Source organism: Centroberyx affinis, unplaced genomic scaffold, assembly GCF_046629955.1.
Source record: "Centroberyx affinis isolate AG114_WGS23_722 - 3 ecotype Tasmania unplaced genomic scaffold, CSIRO-AGI_Caff_v1 ptg000215l_1, whole genome shotgun sequence".
Taxonomy (NCBI): domain Eukaryota; kingdom Metazoa; phylum Chordata; class Actinopteri; order Beryciformes; family Berycidae; genus Centroberyx; species Centroberyx affinis.
The window spans coordinates 61,210-79,295 of record NW_027278906.1 but is presented as its reverse complement, the minus strand read 5'-3'; the positions used below and the strand labels follow the sequence as shown (position 1 = coordinate 79,295).

Here is an 18,086-nt window from a genome sequence, read left to right as displayed (position 1 = left end):
GACAATTTTCATGTCAAAACAAAAACAAAACCTACGTGAAAGTATGAAGCGTTTCCCCCGTACTTGTATTATTGGCAGGATGGAAAAGCCTCTGAAACACCATTTAGATCACTACAATTCTCCATTGAAACAACCACCAACAGCAACAACATTAAAAATAACATTCACGCATACTTGTTTGGAATCCAGTCAAAATGTTGCATTAGAATCAATTCAGGTTAAGTGATTGATCATTTGGGCCAATATCAACCCATTAGGCCTGTATCGGCAAACTGGTAAATCCGTCTAACCCTATAGTGACAGTCAGCAACAACAAAAATCACAAAACTGTGGAAAAAAAACAAAACATTTTCATTTAATTACTGATTCCTCCTAATATTCCATTGTCGCTGTCATATAGGCGAACTCAAAAACGGTGTCCTTCAATAAAACATTTATTTTGAAATTTGTACCGGAAACTCTATTTGTCATTCCAGAGGACTTGACACCGGTATGAATTAAGTGACGTTGCAGGATAAACAAACGGAGGAGAGGCAGCTCAGAGCAGACAGAGCCAACATCCTGACATTTTGTAAAATCTCTGTGATGATGCAGTCTTCCAGGCGGAGTGAGAGTGACTGGCAGGGGCTGGTCAGCGAGGTAAGCGAGCGGCCAACACCGACACTGTGATTGAGACGGACTGGTCTCCCTGATGCTCTCTGCTCCATATGGAACCAGCTTCTGTTGGCTTTACACGCCGAGGGACTGTTCAGCCTCATAGGAAAGCCTCTACTTTTTGGCCTGTGTTTTAGTATCTTAGTCTCTGTTGAGGCTAGTGTTTTAGATACTACTCACTGATGGGACTGCATGCTATTCTGATAGGCCGATAGGATGCGACTCCTATAGCCTCTCGGTTAGGAAATTATAATAACACCTCTTGAGGTCTACCCACCTCCTGTAGCCTTCATGTGTGGGCTGCAGACCAGAGATAACCTAACCCACCTGTGGGGCTAGTTTACCTGTTACCGGCCAAAATACATTCATCTAAAACTACAGCGTAGGGTTACCGATATGGGTATTTGAAAGCCAATGCCTGTACTAATATTTTTGTGTTGAAGCTGCCAATAGCCTATGTTATGTTACCCATGTTCAGTGTCTTTACATTTAACCATTCTCATGCCCAAAAATACAAGTATTCAGTGTTTCCCCAAGTTGAGAAGTTGGAAAAGCCTCTGAAACAGCATTTAGACCGTCATGTGACACTAAAACTCTCCACTGAAACCCAAACTAATGGAATTCTTTTAGGTGGGTTAGCAGCTCTTTAGGGCAGGGTGACCCACAACACCTATTCAATGTCAGAGGAAACTCTCGGATACATTGAGCAATTACATGAATAGGCTAAATAAAATATGCAATGAAAATAGTTCTACAGCCTGTGGTCAGGAAGGAGCCTCCATCCTGTTGGGGATGGCTGACATGACTGGCCTATATCTGATAATTAGTGAAATGCCATTATCAGCCTGCTAACCCTACTACACAGTTTATACAGCTGTTGTTTATTAGGAAGATGTTGCATCCTTACAATGGGCCTTTATAGAAGCATAATAATCTGAATTGTCTTCTGGTCACGGCACAGGGAACATATAACAGAATGGCATGGTTGGGCTCGACTTTATTTCCATTTCCAGCTCTGTGATAGCAGCTGCTATTTAATTTGATTATAAGCTGATCTGACTGCTATTATAGGTTCACCCTGCACCTTCTGTCGTGTCTTATCTGTACTCTTTAAACAGTCAGCTCCACTGTTTGTTTTTCCACCTGTGGGGAACTGGTCTGGGTTGGTGTTGATTGCTCAGTCGAGTCATGTAAGCTACATCCCTTAAAAACGATCTAAGAAACCATAAAAGGGGTGCTGGTAAGAAGATACTGTATGATACACGAGTGTATTTGCACACCAATTTGTCTTTTAATGTCAAACAGGCCTACTTCCTCAGTCCTGGAATGAACACGTAGCACAAGATAACCTATCTGCTGCAGGCGATAATACCGCTGCCCTACTCTGTTCTCTCCTGGTGGTAGTTCTTGGTGTGTAAGCGTAAACTGGAGAGTAAGAAGGAGGCTCTGCTCATCCTGTCCAAGGAGCTGGATACCTGTCAGCAGGAAAGAGACCAGTACAAGCTGATGGCCAACCAGCTGAGGGAGCGCCACCAGGGACTCAAGAAGAAGTATAGGGAGCTCATTGTGAGTGGCTCAATCCCTCAAGATGTTGTGGTGTTTCTATGTGGACAGTGTGTGAATTATCCAACAGAAGAATCAGCTGTCCACTAGGTATTACTCCTTTCATGCAGAGGGTAAAGGCATGGAAGGTCTTCATTTAAAATCAGCGGGAAAATGTTTGATCTGCTCTCTGTAGCTGTATTTGAATGGTAATAGTGGAATAGTTGCCTATTTGAACATCATTTGTAACACTACAGTATGTAAATGCTGACTATGTTTTTCTCTCCATTATCTCAGTTGAGCTTACTATAAGGTAGATCCTTGGATGTTTATCAGGATTCATTGTCGACTGTTGTAATTTCACGTTGACTAAATGTATACGATGACAAAGAATATTTTGTATTAATGCCATTCTTTATATATTTCAGGACGGTGACCCTTCTTTGCCACCTGAGAAACGCAATCAGGTAAGTTGTTGTTGCATTTGAACACTGTATTACATTCCACTAATGCTAAAATGATGACAGGGTTTGCCACCATTATGTTATAGGGCATATGTTATAGTGCGGTTGAAACAAACTCTGTGTTTACTCCCTCAGTTCAGTCAATTTAGGGAAGGTGAGAAAACACATTGGAGGTGGGGTTCACACCAAATTGAACCAAAGTCATGGGCCTTCCAAGTAAAAACTAGTAAAGTGAGAATAGTGTGACCAAAGACAGGAAAATAGACAGGCAATGATGCAGAGGATAATAAGAAGAATGGGAACCAATTTGTTGATATGCCATATATCTCTCAGTAGCCAAATAACCTCATAATACTAAACAAATCACATTCCAAATCACATGCACAATCAATGACAGTGAATTTGACAATGTTTTTGCAAAGCTGTATAGCCAAGGTGGATTCTGGTTGCACACATTTAATTGTTAGGAATCTAATTATTGTCCACAAACCAGATGACCTCATAGCTTTGATTATAAATAATGGGTTGCTTGTCTATTGTCAATGGAAAAACTTGTAAAGTAACAATTTTAATAGACAAATTCAAATGTATAGGTGAGAAACCAACCATACTCAAGACTTTCTTAATTCAATGTAACGACACTGTACCAACAACTGTACGTTTTAGCATATCCCGATCCTTGATCTCTGCCCTTCCGCTCTTTTGATCTTGAAAATCAATGGTTTACTATTGTGTGACTGATGCGGTTGTAAGATACACAACCCATGCAGAAGCAGAGAATAATAACTGTCTCATAATTGTTTCTGTGTGCAGACATTATGTGCTTTGAACTGAGGATTTTAAAAAAAATGGTAGCCTAATTGCAAGGGTGTTATGGGTGAATTTGCACTGGCTTTATGATTGCTCCGGAGAGACCAGTCACCAACATTTTTGCATTTTTGACCTGTGCTTTGGATTTCTGTTTTTTCCTCCCTCTCTATCCCTGTCTTTCTCTCTTCTTCTCCTCAGGTGAACCTGGCTCAGCTGTTGAGAGACTCGAGGGAGCGAGGGAAACAGCTTGCTGAGGAGGTGAAGGAGCTGAATCAGAGACTGTCTGAGGCCCAGGGGGATAACAAGGTGACGTGACCTAACACATATACACACACACACACACACACACACTTCCCTGACCCCACCCTCTTTGTACACCAGTCCTTTGAGCTGAGCCGTCGCTCAAAACACTGCACAGTTTACAACCGACTATGTGACCATGTTTTTCAGAGCAGAAGTGAACGTTAACATGCCTTCTCCGCTTCGCCATAGCTCCTGAGGATGACCATCACCCGACAGAGGCTGGGGGATGAGGAGGTGGGGGCGCGCCACTTCCCCGCCCATGAACGGGAGGATCTGGTTCACCAGCTGGAGAGGGCGGGGCTACAGGTAGATGCTTATGGTCTTAAAGGATCTCACTGAAATGATAGGGTCGCACACGGCAAAGATGATCCTAAGACAAAGGTTGTTTTATTCTCATATCAGCAGAGTAAACGTTTCAGGCCTAACAGCTTTCAAAGAAAAATCCACCCTAAAAAACTAACACTGCTGAAAGCTAATGGCAATGCACCTTGCACATCTGGGGCCATTTTGTTGTTTGGTGGCAGAAAAATTTTCAACTATCTAAAACATCAATTATAAATGTTACGTTTTCTCATGTTAGTTCCTCAGAATCAAAGATCAAGGGCTTCTTCCTAGACTCACCATTTTGCACCGAAGTTCAACAATCATACAGGGAGAAATCCATCATAGAAGAGGCAGAGAGACCAATTTTTCCACCAAGAGCAGCCTCAATAGACCATAATGCAATGTAGCCATAAGACATGTTGTGTTTTGAGTAAAGGGCACTGTAAAGTAGGAGGTTCAGAATGAAAAGTTGACTATCATGGGCATCGGATCAGAATGCATGGAAATAAGCCAGGAAACTCCAATCCTCTGAACAAAGGTTTAATTTCTCCAAATCAAAGAATTGCATTTATGAGCATGAAAGGAAGAAAAACACACATGGGCTTGAATCTGAAAGAAAACAAATACAAGATTAAAACTTAACTCAAATTAGGCTCACATGTCCATCTTAAAGAAATAAGAATAAATAAAGTTTAATAAAGTTAAACTAACATGGACATAGGATAAGAACTAAAGAGTAAGAAACTCCTCTTACCAGAACTGCCGCCCCATGCGAAGGTGAGAGAGTGAGTGAGAGGGAGTGCAGTCTTCAAATAAGGAGTGATCAGGTGAACTCAATCAGGTAAATGAGGGGTGACAAAGGGTGAAACCAGAGCCAATTAATGACGAGGAAAGGAGAAGAAAGGAAGTGAGGTAGGTGAGGAAAGGAAGTGAAAAAAATGAAAGAAAATAGGGATCTTTACTACAGGCACAACTCGCTGTTTTTTTGACTGGAAAACGTCTTGCTCTGCTATCGCTGTCACTATTGCTTTCTCCATCTGCTCGTATAATCCACAGCTGAGTGCAACAAGTTCATGCCCGTTCTCTGGGGGTTGTTGAAAGGCATTCTGGGAAACGTAGGAAATCACTAACTGAAGTAGCAGTAGACGAGGCAGGTTGAGAGAAAGTGGGTACACCAAAAGCTGAGCTTATTTTTCCATCAGAGTGGACACCCATGCCTTTCAGAATGCCTTACTGTGTCATCTAGTTGGAAGTGAAGGAGCACAGGCAATGATTGAGGGTCTTTCTTGGTTTCTCTCTTTAGTTCTTTACTCCCCTTTTCCACATTCCACTTTCCATTTTCGAGGGTGGCGAAAATCTGGGTGGCGAAAGTTGAATGAGTAACACTTTCCCCTTCCTCACCACCTGCTGCTGAGGCGCCCTCGAGCAAGGCACTTAACTCCCATCTGCTCTAGTGGAGCCGCTCAATGGCCCACAGCAGAAGAGGTTGTCCTGGGCAGTTCCCAGATGGGATTGTAATGCTGAAAAAATGGAGTATGCATTCTCAGCAAAACCCAACCTGGGTAAACAAAGATTAAAAATATCTCTGGCACTTAAACCCTTCAGCGTCCTCTCTCCCAAACACTTTTTTTTTAGCGTGGTTGCCTTTTCCTAGATGGAGGAGATGGAGCACAACATGAAGGCTCTGACAGACGAGCTGCAGGACGTGAAGGCGGAGCACGGCGCGTTCAGGGAGAAGGCGGACCGGCTCAATGTGGAGCTCAACCACATCCTCGGCGGCCATGAAGCGCGCATCATCGATGTGGATGCCCTCTGCATGGAGAACAGGTGAGTGGGAGACTGCAAAGGTACACAGGTTACATTGTTTTTCAAGCAAAATTGTCTAAAACCCTCTTCAACTATAAGGTTATACAGGTTATAACTGTAAGGATGTTTTGAGTACTGGTGCTTTTTCATTGCGTACCGCCACTTCTCGTTAGCTCCCGGTACGCGTAATGTTTGCACTCCCATGAGCCTCTTTGTCTCATTCCCACAAACACGGTGTTGTAGTCCATAGCAAAAGAGATTGAAGCTCTTGCTATCATGTAATGTCATATAAAAGACTTCTTTACGCAGACTGCAATACGTTACGTACTACAGTAGTCTCACCCTCCGCACTAACACCCCCCGGTAATCTGGTAATGACAATAAAAGTAAAGTGTAAACAAATGAACATAAGAATATGATCAAATGATAATGAAAAAAAAATTCCATTTACTCTTCCAAGTGTATAAAACAGATTACTAACTTGGCAACTTTACTTTCCCAGCTGTATCCCACACTGAGGGCCTTTGGGCCATGCATATTTTTCATTCACATTATTTCATTCAGCTGTAATTAATGCAGCAATGATTCAATGTCCTCCTGATGGCATCACTTAGGGGACAATTACACACTCAAAAACTCCTATTGAATCAAATTTGTCCAAACTCTTTACAGTCATAGGATGTGTGTGAGATTTAAGATTCATCAGTTTTGTTTTGTTTTTGTTTTGTTTTTTTAATGTAGTGTGGTGTAATGTAGTGGCCCTTAAAGGCCACAAATATTGTCTTAACATTGGAATATGTTACCTAACCTGAAATCTTACTGTTAGTGTTGTTATTTGCTATTGTTAACAGTTTAGAACAAGATGTGTGTACAACATCCATAAGGCCCATTAGTTGTATCTTTTATATACTGTATGGCAATACCTGCACCTTTTCTTCAAGCACTGCTTCACTGCAAAAATGAACATGAAGGCTATTTTCTGGATACTTAATTTGCTTTCTGTTAGATTACATAAGTCAATGTAGCATCACTCCATACACACTTACTTGACAAACTGATGTTACATAAGAGAGGGAATCTATTTCTATTTTCTGACTGGATTTTCTGACTGGAGGTTTACTCAAACTAGAAACTGATGAATGCAGTTTATCAGAACAACTCAACATTTGCAAATGTCTCTGCCAACAGGTATTTATAGATTTGAAGAGTTGAAATAATTTTTTAGGCAACCAAATTGTGACTGGATTTTTTCTGTCTCAGAACACGCTTCAGTAATCAGTCAGATATCCAAATTGACTGAGGACTAGTTAACCAAATGGGCATGAGGGACAGAATATGTGTTAATACATAACAAATTCTCTAAGTTTTGGATTGTCCCTTTTTATACATGCATCTAAACCTATTTCAGCTGCAAATATGTTTGTTCATGTTTCATAAATAGAATTAGGTTGGCCCAGTGTTTCTTCATTTATCTCTGAGCTTTGACTTTAAAACCTCAAACTACTCATGTATCTCATGTTTTGCATGTAACCTGCACTTCATGAACTGTAATTTTTTGTGTTATCTCTGTTTTGGTTTTATCTGATTGTCATTTTGACCATTGTTAGGTATTTGCATGAACGTTTCAACCAAGTGCAAGAGGAGGTGAACCTGCTGAAGTCGAACATCATGAAGTACAAGGTAGAGATGAGAAGTCCTCATATCAATCTTTCAAAACAAAGCTGATTTGAGGCCCAAAATTCATATGCATTGGGAAAAGAGCTTCTGAAGTGAACTTCTATTTAATATGGTCATTAAAGGTTGCACTACGTGCTTTAATCTCCCTTTTTTCCTTCCCACAGACGGCTCTTGAGAGGAGGAAAAATTCCAGCACGTATGGGAAATCAAACAGCAGTGCACTCACTGGGGTCCTCTCTGCCAAACAAGGTGAAAACACAGGCTATTTGAGCTCAGACATGAATGGAAGTCGGAGCAGCTGATCGAGAAACTGTAGGCAGCCAATAAAATGCTGCCCTCCGCCTCTTATTTCATAGCATCTAAATTAGTTTTTGATTAGATGAATTCAACATCTAATCATCTTTCTTCGGCGTACCAAATCCATTTCCGAAAACAGCTTTGTTTCTAGCTGTGTCTCTTTACATTATTTAATAGCCAACTCTTTCTAAGCCACCACCAAAACACCAACTGGGGCACTAATTGTATTCTGAGTGGTGGAGAGAACCACTGGCAGGGAAATGAGCCTGCCATGTTGACTGACAGTTGCTGGCAGAAGCAGCACAGTAGGCTCCAGAGTTAAAGTTAGGGGAATGTCACCTAGTAGACAGCGGTTTCCAACACTCCATCTCTGTCTTCTGTTTTCCTGTCTCTTGTTATAACACCTTGTTTCTCCCTTTTTTCCTGTTTTTCAAGTTTTGTGCACATATTATTGCCGCATTATCGGCAGACTGTTTGCTAGCACCCACATATCTGTGTGAGGCCTTGTTAATATCGATGCTTCAACACATCTGCCTTGGAATAGAAATAGCTTTCCCACAGTTTTTCTCACAGCTTTTTCAATTTTTTCTTTTCCCTTTTTTTTTTCTTTTCCCCTGTCCCTGACGACTTCTCCTTCTTTCCTTCCTTCCTTCCTTCCTTCCTTCCTTCCGTCTCTTTCATCCTGCCTCACCCTTCTCTCAAACTGCTTGTTCCCCTTTCTGTTCTCTCCCTGACTCTCCCTTTCTTCAGCTACATCTCTCCTGTTTTATCCCCTCTCCGCTCCTTACTTCCGCTCTCCTCTCCTCCTTTCTCTGTCCTTTTCACAACACTCCCACTGCCCCACTCTCCCCTCCCCTCCCCTTCCCTCTCGCTCCCTTTCAGTCCAGGAGATGCTGCTGGAGGAGCGGGGATGCAGCCTGCCGGCCACGCCGCAGTCCATCTCCGACCTCAAGTCCCTGGCCACGGCCCTGCTGGAGACCATCCATGAGAAGAACCTGGTCATCCAGCACCAGAGACACACCAACAGGTAAGGAGAGCGCACACGGATGCATGATTCCATGATCTGTAACAATGTAACAATATTTGGTTGGATACACATCATACACTACCAGTCAAAAATTTGGATACACGCATTTTTCTTTATTTTTACTATTTTCCACATTTTAGAATAATAGTAAAGACATCAAAACTATTAAATAACACAAATGGAATTATGTAGTGACCAAAAAAGTGTTCAAATCAAAACTATCTTATATTTTAGATTCTTTAAAGTAGCTGTCTTTGCCTTGATGGAAAGGCAAAGGCTTGAAAAACTAATTTCAAGCATTTAAGCATAAGCCTTTAGATCAAAATGGCTTTAAGATAATGAAAGACATAGTACATTCAATCAGGTGTGTCCAAACTTTTGACTGGTAGTGTATATGCACACATGCACGCATGCAAAGTGAGCCGAGCTTGCTTGCTAACCATGTACTTGTAATTTCTTGTTTTGTTGTAATCCATTGATGTATGTTGGTGATAAGATTCATAACACCCCCCCACCACCACCACCGCACCCCATCCCATTGCACAAAACACTCGTTTCGCAACAGTCATCTTTTGACTTCACTGACCTGACACTTTCATAATGTTTATCTATCTGTTCTGAGAATCCTCCTCCACCTCCAAGTCAAACACTATGCAGACACACACACACACACACACACACACACACACACACACACACACACACTGTTCATCAGTCTGCAGTAACCTGACCCATCACCTTGGTTCTCCAAAGGATTCTCGGAAACCGAGTTGCAGAGCTGGAAAGGAAGTTGAAGACCTTGGAGGTGTCAGGACTGTGGAGCCTTCCAGGTGGGTCTCAAGACCAAGCATTACTGCTTCCGCTAGAAAAAAAACTGAAATCCATTTTAGTTTACTCACTGATATCTTAGAATTATCCAATTAATCAGTCTAACACAATCCAGTAATTGAGCATTGAGCAATTCTGCCACTTTTACTGTCTTTCAGATCTCTTGAATATAAAAAATAGGAAATTCATTCCAATATATTTATCGTATTTTATTGACACCATCTATAGCCATGGATAACAATTAATTCAGGTTGTGTAAAATAAAATGAAAATGTTTGTGCATCATCTTACAATTACAATTCAAATGCTTTTGTTCCTTCAGATATGTTTCTTAGTAATCCAACTACAGCCATTTTTAAGAATATGTAATTTGATTACAGTTAGTGATAGAATATAGTTATCTTTTGTAATTAAATGGCTGCAAACATTTTACGTGTAATCAATTACTTCCCCCTCCCTGACTGAAACATAATGTGTCAGTCTCACTCCTACAGTCACTGAGTCAATATTAGCTAACATGCTGTGGCCTGGTTTGTACTTTACATAACACTACAAAGAACCTGTAACCACGCCACACCATTAGCAAACACAGTGTGTGTGTATGTGTGTGTGTGTGTGTGTGTGTGTGTGTGTACTGTGTATGCACACCGATGTTCGTTCAGTTTTTGTGTAAGATAAACTTATGATAAACGGCCCCAACTACTGTATGTTTTACAATTCGTCATATTATAGATTTCCTAAGATTATGCTTCTCAAAGATTTCTGTCTTATCTTTTGCCGGGAATACCTCATTTATGTCTTCATGTATAAAGCTAATGCCCAGGCGTCTTTACCAAATGCTTTCAGCTAACCAACCGTTTCAAATGAGTATTAATTTGTATTAATTATTTTTTTTCTGGGTACACTTATGAAGTGGCATGTTCCTAACAGTGTGTCTCTCTCTCCTCTCCGGCTGCGTCTCAGGCTTGACCTACCGCGTGTCCGTGGGAATTGGGAGTATGTGTTCCTTCTGCCCCACTTAGTCCATCCATGCGCTCCGCTATGTCATGCCAGGCTAAATCTGGACAGACGCCCAGAAAGTGTGCCACCTCATGTCCATCGCTACAATGTGTCGACTCCATTGACCACCCGCTCGTGTGTCTGTTCACGATACCATTTACCTATATAGGCTGCCTGAGTATCACACACTGACCCTTTTAGTTCAGTGGATCTGTCTGCCTTTGAGTTTTACGCTGAAGCAGAGAGATCATTTTGAATGGAGCTGGGGTTGGGCTTCTTTTAAGAGGCAGCACACTGGTGTTTGCTGGGTCAATATCAAAATGAGTTCAGATTCTCACTGTTCAGCATTTGGAAGCGTCATGTCTGGCCAAGACTGGAGGTTGTTATCCTATAGGTTTCCACTGCAGACTGGGTGAGCAGAAAACCAGCTTTTCACTAACAAATCCAATATTCTTTCATATTTATCTATGAATTAGGGTCCAAACAATACAGGAATTTTGTGTATGATAGTGAAATTAAGAATTGGCAGTGGAAAATTAATGATATGCACAATATTGGTTTTCTTGTCATTATGTGACATGCAGTAGAGATGTCCTTGGGAAATGCTTCTCAAATTTGAGGCTCAAAGATTACTTGCAATAGGACATACATATGGATAATTAAAACTGATAGTTATTTAATATAAATAATAATCATCCCCCTTTCAAGACCCACATAACATTCTAAAACACAGTTACAGGACTTATTTTTATCGGAGCATTAATGGCGGACTAAATGCCAGAACCGATATACATGTGTGAAGAAAACACTTTCCTACAAAATCAACACTTTGACACATCTGTCAGAGCCTGCTTGGAATAAATGTAGCTCTCTTAACACTTTCCAGAGAGACAGGGCGGTCAACCATTCCTCTCCTTCAGACAAGCTCCCATGCCTCAGAAAGGGAATACTCAACAAAAATAGAACAGTTAATTAAACTACCAAATGTAAACTGTAGCAAAAACGTTAACCCAAACTGCCCTTACAGTCTGAAAAGAGTTTCCAAATGAAGAAAGTAGTTCCCCATCTCTCCCACTGGAGGGGGATGTCGTGCCGCGGATGAATCCGGCCGAGAGGCGGCGGGGCTGCGGCTGGATGGAGGTGCCCTGTCATGAGACCGTCATTCTCGCCGCCATAAAACTGACAAGCATCCATTACTGAAAATGATTGCCCACATTACAAACACATTTAGGGGAATGTGCCGTTATTAGGGAATTTGTAGACGAGGGCCCAAAGTGCCTCGCGACCACGCTGTCCACCACAGTTAGGGAGACGGAGAGATAAAGAGAGATGTGAGTATCTGTGGCCTTGATGAGATATGAACTTGGACTGATGGATATTAAAAGCAAACAGGGCAGGATGGAGGGCCTTGGCTGCTTAACTGCGGGGCCCGAAGAGCAGCAGAGGTGACTGTGTTGTGTCTGGGTTGAGAGAGAGAGAGCAAAAAACAATAACAATGACAGCAACGCAGTGACTGAGATAGAGTTGTGATTGACTGGCCTCCCTGCCCCCCCCCCGCCCCCCCTCCATTTCCTTGGATGCTATCCCCCTGCTGAATGAGTGCATGCTGAAATATAACACAGCAACTGAAAGCCTGTCAGAGTGCATCAGCTAGCGTGGCGGCAACGGCGGGACTCACCCACGCTGAAAAGAGAGAGGTGGGTGCAGGATGCGCCCGTGTAGTTGCAGCGTTACCGAGTCGGTTTTGATCCGGTAACAGACTTTTTTTTTTTTTTTTTTTTATTGTTAGAGTACGAGGCAGGCGTTTTCCTCTCCACCCTACAGCTAGACAGCACTGCATCCGAGTGTTAGTTTGTGAATGTGCGCTGGCGAGTATTTGACAGACGTGCAGACCTCTCTTCTTTTTGTGTCCTTGGCTTTGTGATATAGAGTTTATGATCTGGTAACTTGGGAGATGGCGTCACGCAGGGAAGCCTTTTATCCCTTCTGGATGTGTGTCTATATTTGTGTGTGTGTGTGTGTGAGAGAGAGAGGGAGAAAGAGAGAGAGATGGCTGGACAGGCAGCTGCCAGGAGGGTTTAAAGCGAGTTGCTGGTGCCTCCTGCCTCCTCCTGAGTGCTGCCTGGCTCCTGGAGACATACTGCTGTGCTCAGTCTGGGCCCCGCTCTGCATACATAATCACCAGCACCACCTTATTATTGGCTTTAAAAGGCAATCTGCAGAACTCCACAAATGCCCCTCTCAAAACTGGAAGAGCGAGACTGTGCCTGGATGCAGGGTCACACTCTTAAAGCTACAGGCCAGCTCTCTGAATTTAATGAAGGAGACAAACTGGAGGACTGGTGACTCGTCTGTCTGCCGACTCCTGTTCTGACTGTGCACAGTACGATGGCACAAAAACCAGAAATCAGTCATTTTAATCAAAAAATTAATACAATTGTGACAAGAGGTGAGATATCTGAAACTGTTGCTAGCACTGTTTTGGAATTGGCACCCACGAAGTCAAGTGACCCTTAAGGCAAACTACATAAGTGACCATCTGCAAAGGTAATTTATTGTATAAGTAAAGGGAAAGCTTAATGTTCCGTCAGGAATCGTCTTTATCTAGATATCAGGAAAGACAACAATGCATACAACTCGGGAAATCTGAGTTGAAATAATAATGTTTCAGCTTAACAAGGATTAAAAATATTGAATGAAATCAACAACCAGCAGTCACGTCCGTTCCCTTGACACCCCCAGTTGGCATGTAGTAGCCCTCGGGCCCCACCAGCCCCCACCCCACCTCCCCACCCTCTCCCTCACTGCCCCCATTTCCCATGTCAGTGTAAACACTGAGCATCCATAACAATATGGACTGCATTCATAACAATATGGTCTCCGTTCACCATTCATGATTCTCACGCATCGTGTCATCCAGCCATCCATTTTCCCATTCTTCTGTTTGTTTTTGTGTCTCACACTTGAATGGTCAGAGAAACAGTCTGGGTTTTGCCTATTCACAGGGTTTCTGTGAAGGCAAAGTCTGATGTACACACTTGCAGGCTTGTGTGTGTGTATGCGTCTATGTGGGAGGCTGATTGTGCATACAGTTTTGTGTGTGTGTGTGTGTGTGTGTGTTTGTGATGTCTGGTATATAGTGCACAGTCCCCTGTGAGTAGCATATGGTGTCAGCCTAGGAGGCGTGCAGCCATCACTAATGAAGACAGATGACAGGGAAATGCTGCCACTTCCTGTGAGCACTGCTGTGCATGCGTGCGTGTGTTTGTGTGTTGCGTGTGCGTGCATGCACAATGCACATGCCTGTTTCATGTGCTTGGATAGGTTGGACTTTTTCCAATAATGTAAAGCTCCATCCAATCCTATTAACATGTGCAAACCTTTGAAAACCATCTTCATGCCACTTTCTCTGTCTTTTGTTTGTACATACGCATGAGAGTAACGGGGGGCTTTTGTTCCTCGGCGGGGGGCTTACAGGGGTACGAGACAATATCACTCTGAACGAAAGCCTGCAGCCAGAGCTTCATCCAGCACGTGCCACACTTCAGCCAAACACCCAGCCCAGAGTGCAGCCACCCAAAGGTGAGTGTGTAATTGTGTGTAACTGGCTTCGCCATCCATTGATAACAGCACCCGCGGCTAGCGGCATAAACACTGTAATTAGCCAATGCGTGCTAAACAGTCCCCGCCGTCCTCCATGTTTGACCCAGGCCCTTTTCCTTCCCGCCTCCACTCCTCTCAGCCTCTCATTGGTGCAAGCTGCCCAAATGCCATGGCATTTTGTAAATGTGAAGCAAATTCTCGCCCGCTGACATTCAGAAACTTCTTCTCTTTTAAGGGGGGTGGAGGGGGTATAAATATGGATGCCAATGCATGCACTGTTGTTTCGTTTCTCCATGTTTGGTATGTGTGTGGGGAAAGGCGGGGGCTGGTAGTCTATGTGCTGTCTTTAACCTTTTTGGCTGCACATCCACAAATATGGGTCAGTAATCGCCAAAATACGCTCTCACTTTGGGGAAGAGGCATAACTAAGCTGTTGCTGTTGCCGGGATGCGGGGCGTCGCACTTGCGTCCCCTTGTCTGGGGCACTGCTGCTATATTTAGCCTGTTGCCATGGAAGCACTTCAGTCACATAAGTAATTGAAATAACTTTCTCCATTGACACAGTGGTTCAACTCCAAAAGAGGAAAGTTTGTCTTATGAGTTAGATGTTCATTTTCTCACTACTGAAAATATGGCTTTGATAGTGGCCTTCCAGAGACAGCCTGGATGATAAAAGGATGGACTTAGTGTGTTGGCTGTTTCACATATCCCTTTCCACACAAGCTGTTTATGCAGCCCCACATGCACAGACAGGGTTTGAATGCAGCCTCCTGCCACAAGGATCAACATGGCCCTCTCTACTAGTCACAAAACTCCTCCAACTACTCACACATTAACCTTTTACGATAACATTGATATACATAGGAGAATCAACTATATACAAATTTTATGAAAGTGCTTTCTGTAAAAACTGTTATCTTATTATTATTATTGACTATTATTGTCCTGTTTTTATGATCTGCAAAGTGCTTCACAAACTTTGAAAAGCTGCTAGACAAATAACGTTTATTATCATTATTATTATTGTTATTATTAATGTAAATAAAGTTGGACGATGCATCCCTATTCCTAAAGCCGATGTCACCAATCAGTCGCATAAATCAGCATCCATCTTATTGCTCAAGAACATCTGATGAAAATGCCTTGTCTTTCAGAGGGGCAGAGTAGGACAAACTTACTTGAGGATATGGCTTCAGAATAAATGAGCCCTTAAAATGACCTGTCCTCTCATCTCCCTTCTCCCAGTTGTGTCAGATGACAGAACAGGAAGCTCACAAGCATCATCGTGGGAACGCCACACCGCTGGCAGCAACCTTGGCGCAGATGGCGTCGGCAGGGAAGACACACCTGCACCGCTCAACAGCCCGGCGCCTCCAGAGGGGGCGAAGACGAACGGGATTGACAGCAGAGGGGCAGAGATAGCGGCCCTGACCGAAGAGCGGGCTGCCTTAGAGCTGGAGGAGGGGCGGAGTCCGGTGGAAGAGGCGGGGCATGAGGTAGAGGGGGTGGAAGATGAAGAACTGGGTTCCACGGTGGAGGAGGGGGAAGAGGCGGCCCTGGCGCTGGATGTCCCGCCCACCGAGTCAGACCTTCCCTGGCTTCCGGTCGCGCAAGCCTCTGTTGATCCCGCCCGAGAGGTGGGTCATCTGCCCCGCCAATCCCAGGATGAGTCGTCCAACAGCGTACCTGCACCCTCAGACGCCTCAGACCCTGTCCCGTTATGCCAGGCCCCAGACTTGTCCAGCACAGAGAAATGGGACATTCATTGTCGATCGGGACAGAGTGACACCTGCCACAGTGACAACTTGGCATAGTCTGACATCGTTGAAAGATGCTGGAAGCTTATTTAAATCCTTGTCTGAGTCCTTTTTATTGATGATTGCATTAATCCTCCCTGGATGCATTCTCACAACGTAGCCACAGCTCGCTAGCTCACTTTCCCACTCTGGGCAGTTCTGTTTTAGTCAATATAACAGAGAGAAAACGCTTTTTCAGCCACCGCTGACAGAGCCGGAGGTGCACTTTGCATCTAGACGGGCTTGTTGCTGCGCAAGAACAGACAATCTTGAAATCAATCCAGTTGCAAACTTGATGCCCTACAGGAGGAATTTAGCAAAGAAAATATCAAATATGGCAGCCTCGACTCCTCTGCCCCATATTCCCTTCTCCCTTTCCCCTGCGATAAGATAATCCCAATTGTTTGCTTTCTTCCTCTTCCTAAGGGTTGCCAATAAACTGAGTGCTGTATTTTGTGATTACCGTTACAGGGGGTCCAAACTGGTTTACCTAAACTTGTTATGAATGTGTTGCGCATAAGTGTAGATAGATAAATAATGTTACCATTTCTAATATCTGAGTAGATATTAGATCCAGAGATTGTATTTAAATCTATTTATTTGTATGGATGATTCTTACAGTCACTGACCAGTTATTTTCTCATTCTTCTCTAATTAGAAGTAGATGTTTCCATGAGACTTCATGTGCCTTATTTGTGGAAATATTTACTCCTAATAGTTATAAATCTTTGAATGATGTAAATGCATAAACCCACAGTGTTGTCGGCTGTTATTTTTCTTCCCAGGGCGAGTAATTGCACAGATGCAGATTTTCTTTGTGGCCAGAAACATGTCAGATGTCACGGAAGATGTAAGCAAGCACACATTTCAGTCAGAAAAAAGAGAAAAATGAACAGATTAGATAAGAAGAAGCTCTTAACATGCAGACTGCAGCTACTCTTGCTGTATATTCACATCAAAGCTGCCCCTCCCTCTCCCCGCAACAATACACACGTTAGCCTTATGACATTGAAAAGTTCAATTGATATTTGCAAACATTATCAACTCCCTCCCAACCAGGACTTTCATCTGTGAGTTCCGATAAAGACAAAATGTGAGACTACACCTCTGACACGCAGACTGACTTTGTGAACTTCGTACAATATTTGTTTGAGCTTTCACACACAAACGAGGTTTGTTTGATAGTAATGTTCTGAACCAGAAAATGAGCCCATATCCCCAGAAAATCACCCCGACTAATGTCACAGTGTTCCCAAGGTTGGTGTCCCATTAATTGTCAATGCAGCAGCTCCAGTCTTTTGATTGCTTTACAGATTAGAGTCGCTCAACTTGACTCTTCTTTCCAGCCTTGGGGGAGAGTTGTTCATGTATCACAAATTCACACTGAACCGTCCAAAATCATAGGTATAACAGATATGAATTCTGATTTAAGTTGAATTTAGCCAACATTTTGTTTTTTTCTCAACAGGAGCCTGTTTTTGTGTTATGTTTGTCTACTGTTTCATGTTTTGTCGATCTCCAAAGAAACTTTTTTTTTTCAGCTTTGGTGCATATATACAAGCTGGCACACTCACACACACGCACACACTAAGCATCTCAGCATAATTGCATAACTTATTAAGCAAAGTTACCAGACACCAAAAGTTTTCTAGCTGTGTAAAATAGATGCACAGACACACCCGTTTTGTCTTGCAGCCAAAGTCCAGAGCCCACTGTGTATTGAGAATCAGTGGCGAGGCCTCCTCTCCTTGCATGCAGGTGACAGCTGGCCTCTCCAGGCAAACAGCGTCAAAGCCAGAATCCATGAACTGCTTATTCTGCAGAAGGCCACTTGCTATTTTTAATCTTTGACACAAAATAGAGGCAAGGAGAGGGGGAAAAAAATCTGGGAAGCCACGGTTTGTACCCAGTGTCGGCCCTGTGCCAGGCAGCTGATTTGGCACACTGCAGCGAGCC

At 43.1% G+C, this 18,086-nt stretch overlaps 1 protein-coding gene across 1 annotated transcript; it reads left to right on the top strand.

Moving 5' to 3' along the window:
- The first annotated feature begins 542 nt into the window (after positions 1-542).
- On the top strand, positions 543-16,758 carry ccdc149a (coiled-coil domain containing 149a). Its single transcript, XM_071541212.1, has 13 exons — positions 543-639; positions 2,059-2,220; positions 2,625-2,663; positions 3,669-3,776; positions 3,963-4,079; positions 5,752-5,924; positions 7,511-7,583; positions 7,745-7,829; positions 8,760-8,904; positions 9,658-9,734; positions 10,696-10,728; positions 14,209-14,313; positions 15,589-16,758. The coding sequence occupies exons 1-13, from the start codon at positions 586-588 to the stop codon at positions 16,146-16,148; spliced, it is 1,731 nt and encodes a 576-aa protein (XP_071397313.1). The 5' UTR covers positions 543-585; the 3' UTR covers positions 16,149-16,758.
- Positions 16,759-18,086: the final 1,328 nt, after the last annotated feature.